We start from the raw sequence: 11,156 nt of genomic DNA, 5'->3' as shown, positions 1-11,156 counted from the left end.
ATATTTCTCTCTGGGGGAGCCTTTATGGGGAAGTTGCATGTGTGTTGGGCCTCAAAATATCAGAAGGGCTTCAAGGACAGATCAGGTGGAACTTATATCCTTTCCCATGAAATGAGAAAGAATGGCTTATGGCAGTCTAGAGCAAATGTTTAGAGATGGTTAAATAGAGAACATGAACATACCCATGGTGAAGGGTCCAACTTGGCTGGAGGTTAGGGTGAATAAAGAATTGAGTGATAGATGAACTTAAAAAGATAACTTGGAGCTAGATTATGAAGAGACTTAAATGCCAGGTTCAGAAGAATAAGAAATGTCATTTCCTGAGCCTGTTTTGAGGTAAATAGTTGAAACTGTGTCCACTTCCTGCCACTCTGGTGGAGGTGTTAGCATTGTCCTGGGAGCATCATGTCCCTGGCCCATGCGAGGCACACATGGCAAGCATGACAAGGTAGCTTTTCTGGGTACTGCTTTCATCTGTATTTCACCCAGGTATAGGCAGTGCTGGTGTCTGGTTCTTGCCTCTGCTAGAGGTGTCTGAGTCTCAGATGAATGAATCATGGGAGAATCTTTGAGCACCCAAACTCAAATGTACTCCCCTGCACTTGCTCCTGTGGAATGTCTTGGAAATGTTCTTGTGGTGGACGAGAGCTTCAGAGACCTCACTTGCTGCAAAAACATTCACACTTTATGTAGGAGAGCCATGTTATCAGCTGAAGGTCAGGGGGTGGAGAGGAGGTTGGCCTTTAAAGAGAGACTTTTTTTTTCTTTTTTTGAGATTATGGCCTTATACCTCCTGGGACTGAAATGGTACTGATTATAGCTTTAGTTTCTAGAGAAACTGGTATTTTATTTTATTTCCCCTGTGCCTCACTTATTTTTCATGATGTTCTGGACCAGAGGTAGAACACCTGTCTGGTGGTTGCCAATAGGTGAGATGACGAAAATCACAATGGATGGAAAAGCCCTATGCTGTCATTTAGTTCATTCTCTACAAAGGTTAAAGCAATTCTTTTGCTTAATAAATACTCTCTCTTCCTCTTGATTCAGTCAGAGTAGATGTCTCGGTGTCCTCTGTGTCCCCTTCCTGTCTGGATAGTTCCTGGCACATGTTCAGTGCCTCAGGAATGGTGCTTGAATGAGTGGGTGGGAACAAGTCCGACTGGAAGATATTTGTCTTTGTTTTGCTTCCTGTAAGAGAGATTATGATGTGCTATTTCTGTTCAATTATATGTATAATTCCAGAGACAAGGTAGAATCAGACCTGATATTCCTGGGATTGCTGATCTTTGAGAATCAATTGAAGGAAGAGACAAAACCTGTTCTGGAAGAGCTCATCTCAGCCCGGATAAGGACAGTAATGATCACAGGTATAGAACAAAGTAGAAAACAGTAAGAATTTGATGTGGAAATAGACATAGATTCACTGATTTAGCAAATGCTGTTGACTACCTACTATGGGCCAGGCACCATTCTATTGGTTTGTCGGAAAAGTCATGACGGATTTTTCTATGTTTTTCATTGCAAAAATGTGTCATGACTTTTCCGACAACTCAATAGGTGCTGGAGATGGGCAACAAAAAGGCAAAATTATTGTTCTCACTGAGCTTCCATTCAGGAAGGATGAGATAGAAAATCAACCAATCAATTAATCAATCAAACAGGTAGTAATAAGTGTTATGACATACATAAAACAAAACAAGGAAACAAGGTGATGTGGTATAGTGTGTTTGATTGGCTGCTTTAGATGAGGTGCTGTCTCTGAGAGGGGACATTTGAGATGTCACTGGGGTGAGAAGAAGATATGACTCATGCAAAGATGATGATTTTTATTGTTAAATGTTAGAAGAAGAAGAATGCTTAGCTAGCCTGGTCTGTAACCTATGCTGAAGGCCCACCAATAGTGAGATCTAAAATTCTGGAGATGAAAAAAGGATGGAAAAGGGATTGTGAATTCATGGAAGGTGAGGGCTGAGAGACACCTTAGATATTTCTCTTCACACTTAAAATAAGGTCCTAACTCATCACTTTAGTTTTCCAGGCCCTATGTAAATTGGCCCCATCTCTTTAACCTCATTTTAGGATACTCTTCCTTTTTTCTAGGTGACAATCTTCAGACTGCGATAACAGTAGCCAGGAAGTCTGGAATGGTTTCTGAAGACCAGAAAGTCATTCTCATTGAAACGAATGAAACCCCTGGGTCCTCATCAGCATCTATATCTTGGAAATTAGTGGAAGAGAAGAAACACATTGCATATGGGAATCAGGTATACCTAAAAAGTGACCTTCTGTTGTATTATCTAACTTGCCTGTCAGTATTGGCTATTGAGCAGCTTTGATTGGCAGAGGTGTACAGGTGACGTAGGGTCAAAATATTTCTCCAAATGTCTGACACATATGCAGTGTGAAGCACTCAGTTTTCCATATCTTTCCAACTGAGCTTTAAGGTACAGTGTTTTCCTGGGTGTTTGAAATAATCCATTCTTTTAAACTTAAAAACATTGTTGGTTCTGTATGAGAAAGAATGTAATGGAGGGGTGGTTGTGAATCTAATTTCCCATTTTTCCTTTGCTTGCCAGCCACCCTGCTGGGCTCAAAGGGAATTTAGTCCCTAGGAGAGACGCTACTGTGTGAATTGGAAAATCAGGCTGTATCTTTAGGATGAGGGAAAAACTGTTTTATTCATTTATCGTCAATATTGTCAATATTCTATCTCTATTGTGTCCTTGTGGAAGAATATTAATTCTGTAAGAAAAAAAAATGGTAAGTTCTCACTTTAGGGAGAGATTTGTTAAGCTGCAGTGCTTTTGTATTTCACGTGCGAAATGTGTGAAACGTGCTCTTCTCTGGGACTCACTGAGATCAAATTGGGATGAGAACAGGACATGAGTAGTGTTATTCTCCTATTCACAAGAGGCTGTGATGTACAAAGATTGATCTAGCAAAAGGGAAGTGCTTCTCTGAGGAATCAGGGCTGGATTGTAACTTTTAAAGAGAAACCCCAGACTGCCATCATTACCTTCTCTCAGGTATGCTTGTAGTCCTAACCACTCTATCAAGTCTAAAGTAACTGTGTCTTGCTTTGCAGGACAATTACATTAATATCTGGGAAGAAGACTCTGATAATAGCAGAGAAGGAAGTTACCATTTTGCCCTAAGTGGAAAATCCTTTCAGGTTATAAATCAACATTTTAGCAGCCTACTGCCAAAGGTAAGTTCTAAGAGCATACTAATCTCCTGGTAAAGATGCCAACACAGTCATTTACAGAGCATGATCCTCAGTAATTTCAAACTTCTAAATAGGTAAGATATACCTATTAATGTATCATAAGAGAGACAGATATTTGTACAGAGCTTGCTGTTGTCGAATTTCCTACTAGATTTAAAATAAGTAAACTTGATTAGCCAATTTTTTATCACCTGGAGGATTAAAGTATTAGTGACTTCCCAAGTCATAAAGGTTACTTTTGGGTAGCTGTCACTATATTGCCACAATTAAGAGTCTCACAGTGGAAATCTAGCAACAACAAGAAAGTCAGGCCAGGAATAGAGAAAATTCATTAAGTTTTTGATAGAGGAACTTTAAATAGAAGAGAGTGAAACTCAAAGCTTTTCTGAGGAAGAACAAACCAATAGTGGGGGCAGGTAAGTTGTATATATATATATATATAACATGTGAACAAGCTAGAGAAAGATTATGTCCAATGTAACCCAAAGATAAATTATTCATATTCAAGTTCTCATTATCTTAGGAGCTACTTAAGTAAAAAAGAATAGAGACTTTGAGGCTCACTGAACACTAGGTTGAGTTTACTGCCGAGAAGAGCAGGAAGCATATAGATCTAACACAGAAGAGTGTAGACTCTGTAAAATGGAGCTCAGGTGGAAGGAGCTGGTATAAGTTTTTATACCATCAAATCATCAATGTTACATACTCCAAATTAGGTCTGGAATATTAACTGAGTTTCACAGCTGGTCAAGTCCAGATTGTATGGTTAGGTCAAAGATCACAGATAGCTACGATTTCACCATTAGGCTGTTTTTCTGCTAGTTTCTAAGAAGCTGTTGCTTCCTTTCCTTCTCCTGGGATCTTGACCTCTTGCAATTCCTCACACTGGCTTAAGGTTCCATTAAGCTCAGGAGTTTTTAGGACCATATTCTCCATGGCAGCTGAGCTAAATTTCTATAGGTCATCATTTTCATCAAATATTTTTATTAAGTAGTCATCTTTACTGGTTTAGGTCTCCCTGGTCACTTATCTGATGACCAATGTCTCAACACCTGTCTTAAAATACAAAGGAAGGCTTCTTGGAAAACAAATCTTTTTTTCTTACTCGTGGATATCATTACCCAGTCAGTATTCTGAGTATTATCAATTATTTCATGTATGACCAGCTGACATAATAAACATTTTGGGTTCCTTTCAGATACTGATGAATGGGACCATATTTGCAAGAATGTCTCCTGGGCAGAAATCCAGTCTGGTGGAAGAATTCCAGAAACTGGAGTAGGTTTTTTACCAATTCAGGTGGCGTGACGTGCATGGCTGCATGGCAGTCAGGGGGAGTGTAAGAGGTACAGGAAGTCACTCTGCTTAGCTAGGACTGTGGTTCTTAACCTGGCTGCACATGACAGTCATCTCAGGAGCTTGGAAAAAATAGCAATATCAGGACACTACCATCCACAGAGTCTGATTCAATTGATCACATGGGGCTTGGACATTTTTTTCAAAGCTCCTCACATAAGTCAATTTTGTACCCAGACTTGAGAACTACTGAATTAGAACACAAGGGGCGTAAAAGGATGTGGTGAGAAATAAGCCTGAAAAGGTAATTTGAGGTCAGCTCCTGAAGGAATGGTGAAAATTTAGACTTCATTTTTACAAATTATCATCGAAGTTGTAATATAGGGAGACTCCTATGACAAAAGGCTCACATCATCTTCAAACTATTAAGACATTCTTATGCCAAAGTACTCTCTCCATCTTAAATCAGAAGAATATTTTTCTTCTAACACAAAGGCTCTCTCTTGAGAGAATAGGTGGCCCAGATAAAATGCCCATCATCTGGAGCCCTTTATTTCATGTGAAAGGAACCCATGGCGTCCTGGCGGCTTCCGCTACTGCTGGTACTGGACACATAGATACGAATCCTACTTACCGCTACTCCATCCTCCTACTCATTTGATTCAGTCACTAGGCAAACTTCTCAATTCAGAAAGCCCTGTCTTCTCAATGTGGTTGAAAATATAGCTAGTAAACTAGTTGCTTCATACAGCAATGTATACAAAAGAAGTACAGACAATTCTGTAAATGCTGTCAAAGTGCTCTTACCTTAGAAAGCAGACTATCCATAATCTTGGTCAACAATTTAAGAGAGCAGTAAGTATTCTCCCAGCCACAAAAAGCGATCCTGAAACAGGGATGTATTTTCTTTCTTCCATCTGGGCTTGGCACTACATTTTGTAGTTGAGTGACTGCTAACATGGCAGATTTCCTCTCATGTTACTATTAACATCACCAACAAGTAATTCTTATTTATCATTTTAGAATTTATAAGGCACTGTCCCATACAGCACCTCACTGAATACTTACAGCACTTGGTAGGGTAGAAAAGAGACAGTCAAATACTGACATGATCTAGACCTCGTAGTATCACATCCTGTGCACTCTCTACCATGCCACGCTGTCTCATCATATAGTGGTGAATAGCCCGTTTACAGCTGGCAGAGCTGCTTCCTAAACAGTGAAGTTCAGGGTCTCCCTGAAAACACTTGAAGTTGGGAAACGGTGTCCTGGATTTCTTAATCCATTGTAGAAAGTGCTGAGTCAAACTTCACTTTTTTAGTTAAACCAGACTCTTAGGGAAACTCCCTTAAACTAAATAATAAGTTTGAACCCTAAGTAATGAAGCTCATTTTATTTTTTTAATTAGAGAAATTAGCAGGTAAGTGTGCTTTGACCTCTCCTACAACTGACATGGTTCCCCTTTAGTTACTTTGTAGGTATGTGCGGCGATGGAGCGAATGACTGTGGGGTAAGTAGTTGCCAGTGTGTGGGACCATAATCTCACATTCGATTGTACTTGCCCGGAGCCCTGTAGAAAGAGTATCTCCTGGGATGTATACAATCTTTATTCCTCTTGATGGAGAAACTGGTGCTGAGAGTTTGGGAGGGTCCTGACCAAAGCTACACAATGACTCAGTGGTCACTATAGTTTAAGTAGAGTTTGGTTCTGAAGTCCCCACTTCTTTGGCTGGGTGTCCCAGTGCCTTCTCTTTCTTATGTGTCAGACCGAGCAAAATCTGGTCATCTCCTAGCTAGTGCTTGAGCCCACATGCCACCTTGTGGTCCCTTAACTGGGCTTTTCTTATGAGGCCTCAGGAGAGGTGCATGTGCGTGTGCGTGACAGTAAGCTGACTCTTTGCTTTCAGGCTTTGAAAATGGCTCATGTGGGCATCTCTTTATCAGAGCAGGAAGCATCTGTGGCCTCGCCTTTCACTTCCAAAACTCCAAACATTGAGTGTGTACCTCACCTTATCAAGTAAGTAGTCACTTTCCACCAGCATGATTTTAATCTCTCCCTACTTTTAGGTGCAGATCCCATGGTACTGCCAGTCAAAGACCAGGGAAATTGTGTCCTTGGGAGGGGAGGGTGCTTTGCAAGAGAATGTGGTGAAACATTGTATTTCCAAGTGGAGTACCAAGTGTTAAAAATACCCCTGGGGGAGTAGTGGCATTTCTAATAAAAATCACTAAATAGGTTATAATTAGAAGGTTGGAATCTGTACTCTTTCCTGCTTTGAAAGTGTTAATCATATCGTTATTATTATTATTATAACAATTTAAATGTGTCTCCTTAGAAACTTTATAATGGGGAATTAAGAGAAACTTTCTCTTCTCCATTGGCCTTCGCCCTTTTTTTTTGTTTTTTGCCTCATTATGCTTCCTTGGAATGTTCTTCCCATCCTTAGTTTTCAAAAGTTATTTATCTTTGCTCCTCTAACTAAAATTTCCCTTGGTGCTTTATTCCCTCCAGCCCCACCTCCAAATATGTACTTCTGCTGCATTTTATTTGAATGATAGAGATGGTTAGCATTGTGTCTGCTTTTGGTTATTATAATTAGTTTATGTTTGCAGTTAATTAAATTTGTAAACTTCAATGCCTATTATTTTATACTTTGAAAATCCTGCAGGTGCAGAAATGGCCACTATGTCTTTTACAAACAAGGAAAGTCAGGCTCAGAGAACTTAATTGATATGCCTAAGCTCACACAGCCATATAGGATTGGAGATTGCATTAGAATTAATTTTGTCTAAATGTGTTTATCTACAAATATCATACTCTTTCCGCCACATTAAAATAATGATTTGGCTAGCTCCTCCCATTTTTTTTTTTAAATTCATGCATTCAACAAATATTTATAATGTACACATTAGTGCTAGGAACAGTTGGAGGCACTGAGCAGCCAGAAGAAAGTAAATCAGATGTCCCTTGATCTCATGAAGTTTTTCTCCAATGAAGAAGTCAGGCAATAAACACATGCATAGATAAATCAAGGGTAATATGAACAGTAGGAAGATGACGGGGGCAGTGGAATTGGCTGCCTCAGGTGGTGTGGGAAAGCCTTCTAAGGAGGTAAAGGAGAAGGAGAAACTATAATATCTTCTAGGCCAAACAAATGGCAGCAGTAAAGCCCTGATACAGGTATGGGGATCAGGCTTTGGAATCCCAGGAAACCATTAGGACCAGAAGTAAATCTAAATGCTATTTTTTTCCAAAATGAAAGAAATAAAGGTGGCAATTCATAAGTACTTTACCTCATGCTTTGAATATATACTATTTACTCAAACAACAGTAGCTCACTGTTCCCAGTCTATTTAAATTCGACATATGACTAATTTGAGTGTGCATATTATTTCAGTCCAGTTTTAGGAAAAGTTGGGATGGCCATATAAAATTGGAATGAAATGTTTGCCAAACTCCTGAAGCACCTGCGTGAAAATTGCACACACTCCCGCCCCCAACTTGCAATCTTATTTAAATTCCTCAGCTCACAGATGAAGAAGCTGTGACTAGAAGAAGGGACATGACCTTCCAAATCACATTAGTGAGGAGGTGTGAGATCTGGGACCTGTTCCCAGGTCCTCTGACTCTCAGCTGAAATAATGCCTGTGGAATGGACAAAAGGAACTCTCAACCTGGCTCTGTGGCTGGATCAAGGCCTGTGTACCTTGGACTGGAATTGGCCTTTCCTGAAAATCTAGTCATTTAGCATACTGACAGCCAGGTCCCACTGGCTCAAGGCTGTCCAGTCTTTTGATCAAATAATCAGGCTTCTGATCTTTTCTCCTGAGCTCATCTGAACAGCACAGAATAACTGACCTCATTTCTTTCCATTACTTTCATTTCATTACTTTTTCCTTTCTTTTCTCACACAGGGAAGGGCGTGCAGCTCTCGTTACCTCATTCTGCATGTTCAAGTACATGGCTCTGTACAGCATGATTCAGTATGTTGGTGTCCTGCTGCTCTACTGGGTATGACTTGGGGCCTAGCCACTTGGTTAGTGAGAAATGAACCTAGGGGCTGGGCACTCTCAACTCAAAATGCTTCTTAAACAAAGTGCAAATGGGATAGTTGAGCACTAACAGCCCCCTCTGAAACAATCTTTAAAGGTTTTTTTTAGGATTTTATTAGGGGATTGGGGAAGGGGAACAGTGTTGGGGAATCGGGGAAGGGGAACAGACAAGTTGCTGACCTTTTTGTCCTTCAGTCTAGTTGTGGAGGATGTCGCTTCACTGGCCCATGTTGGTATTATGATCATTGCGCTCTTCCCGGGTGAGGCAGTTGCTCGCCGGCCATTGGACGGCCGCTCACGGAGGCTCATGGCAGCTCATGCCGGCTGCTGGCCACTCATGCTGGCTGCCGGCCACTCATGGTAGCCCATGGCAACCCACTGCAGCAGAGGCTGCAGCCTATGCCATAGCTGGCGACACACGGCAGCCCAGCTCCAGGTCGAGCTGTTGTTCACCATTTTAGCTATGGAGGGCAGTGTCACTGGCCCCCATGCGGGATCCAAACCGGGGCCCTGCTGCTCAGAGCTCGCGCTCCCAAGCCAACTCTTAACCAGCATGCCACTCGGCTGGCCCTAAAGTTTTTGAAAATAAATCAGAAATAAACAGACGTTCACAGGAAAATTTTTTGGTGTGAATTCTCTGACTGACAGAGAAACTTTTTATCTAGTGGTAGATGAGGATTAGAACAGAGCAAATCACTGTCTCACTGTTGCTTTCACCTGCTAAGACCCAGTCTCTGACTCCCCAATTCCAGTGTGTGTCTCCCCTAGCCTACCATCTATTAAAGATGAGTCTCTAATTGGGGTGCTGGTATGTGTTTCATAACTGGCTCTTTCTCTGGAAAAACAAGCTCTGATTATTAATGTTTGCCAATTTCAGTGGTGTAAATACTCACACTACTCACACTGGGCTGTTTTCAAGCTATTTACCTGGTGTCACTTGAATGTGTAGTCGGGGAGAGATGTACAGTAGCATGCCATCATGTAGTATTTGCACCATATAGACACAAGAGTTGCAAAAAACCTCAAAAGCATAGATAACAGGAAAATGTAGGAAAATGATTAGGAAGTGCTAAGTTTTGAGTATTTATTACCTCTGTTTTCAGTATAATTTATTTAATGGTATGTCTGTATGATTTAAGTTTTTATATTGGCTATGTTTAGCAACCAGTTCACAAAATTCCTGAAAACCTAGCAATGGACCCTCACGAAGCAGTGCAAGTCAGCATATCACTGATTTCCTGAATATAGATAGGGATTTAAAATTTGGCATATCACACCTCAAAAAATACATAGGTCTTGTGATGGCTTTTACTATTTAATGAAACATAAAAGGAGAAAATACATGACTACTATATGTGGACTCAACCTGTAGGTGTTTTTTTCTATTAGCCAGCATTGAGAAAGGAGATTCCATTTGTGCTGGAGATATCTAGATTTCTCCCTATGTCTTGCCGTCTTGCTCCTGGGTTGAAAGTTTTAGTTCTGTGATTTTCAGATTACCTATGTCTTTTCCTACTTACTAATGAAGGATTTGGAGCAGAGACTATTTATAGAACTTTGGCTCTATTTTGGAATCACAATAACTCTTGCTCAAAAGTAGAGTTAAATGTGGGTCATCATTATCTCCTTTCCACCAAGGGGCGGGGGGCAAGGGAGTAAGTTACTTGAAATCAGTAAGACCTAAACAGTTTTTTCCTTAAGAATATCAAGGTGCTTTATCAGGACTTTCTAACAACAGCCAAGAATGCAAACAGTTGGTTTAGTTATTGTTGTTTTTCTATCAGTAAAATATCGGTAAGATCACCACACATTTATCACTTTTTACTACTGGGAATGCACTGTTTTATTGTACCAGGACAAAGCCCAACTTTTCTGCTAACAAGTAGAAAAGATAGCAGAGATGAATCTAGCAGAGTGAGGTGTTTTCCTCAACAAGGGGTGATAGTTACTCACCAAGGACCCAGCCTAAAGCACATGGTTATGGCTCTCCTGGTTAGACAGGATTTAGCAGCCTTGTCTTTGGTGCTCTCACCAACATCAACAGGACCCTCACCACACTATCTCCTTGGTAATTTAGATAATCCTATATTGCAGTGAAAAAATGAATGCAGATGATGTCAAACTTCACTCAGAAGGTCATACTTTTTTGAGCTGCTTTCCTTTTTGTTTTCAGGAGATCAACAGTCTATCAAATTACCAGTTTCTGTTCCAGGATCTGGCCATTACAACTCTTATTGGTGTAACAAGTAAGCCATTTTTAAAACTTTCTTCCTACACGTGCTTCCCTCAGATTTTTTTTGCATGTGGAAATCCAGTTGTCCCAGCATCAATTGTTAAAGAGACTGTTCTTTGTTCTTTTCCCCATTGAATAGTTTTGACAGTTATGTTGAAAATTTATTGGCCATAGATATATGGGCTGATTTTTATATCCTCAAATCTATTCCATTGGTCTATATGTCTATCCCTATTCCAGTAACACACTGTTTTAATTACTATTTTTGTAGTGAGTTTGAAATCAGGATGTGTGAGTCCTCCAACATTGCTCTCCTTTTTCAAGATTTGTTTGACTTTTCAGGTCCCT

General features: G+C 40.3%; 1 protein-coding gene across 1 annotated transcript in view; it reads left to right on the top strand.

The window, feature by feature from the left end:
* ATP13A4 (ATPase 13A4) overlaps positions 1-10,907 on the top strand; it is a gene marked incomplete at its 3' end in the record, with an annotated part of 124,296 nt that extends 113,389 nt beyond the window's left edge. The window contains 8 exon segments of the mRNA XM_019650774.1: positions 1,243-1,367; positions 2,101-2,264; positions 3,086-3,208; positions 4,425-4,504; positions 5,990-6,032; positions 6,430-6,539; positions 8,438-8,534; positions 10,749-10,907. Coding sequence (XP_019506319.1) covers positions 1,243-1,367; positions 2,101-2,264; positions 3,086-3,208; positions 4,425-4,504; positions 5,990-6,032; positions 6,430-6,539; positions 8,438-8,534; positions 10,749-10,907 — 901 coding nt within the window.
* Positions 10,908-11,156: the final 249 nt, after the last annotated feature.

This window comes from Hipposideros armiger, unplaced genomic scaffold, assembly GCF_001890085.2.
Source record: "Hipposideros armiger isolate ML-2016 unplaced genomic scaffold, ASM189008v1 scaffold_8, whole genome shotgun sequence".
NCBI lineage: Eukaryota > Metazoa > Chordata > Mammalia > Chiroptera > Hipposideridae > Hipposideros > Hipposideros armiger.
The sequence above is the reverse complement of the archived record's forward strand: the minus strand, read 5'-3'. Positions and strand labels throughout refer to the sequence as shown.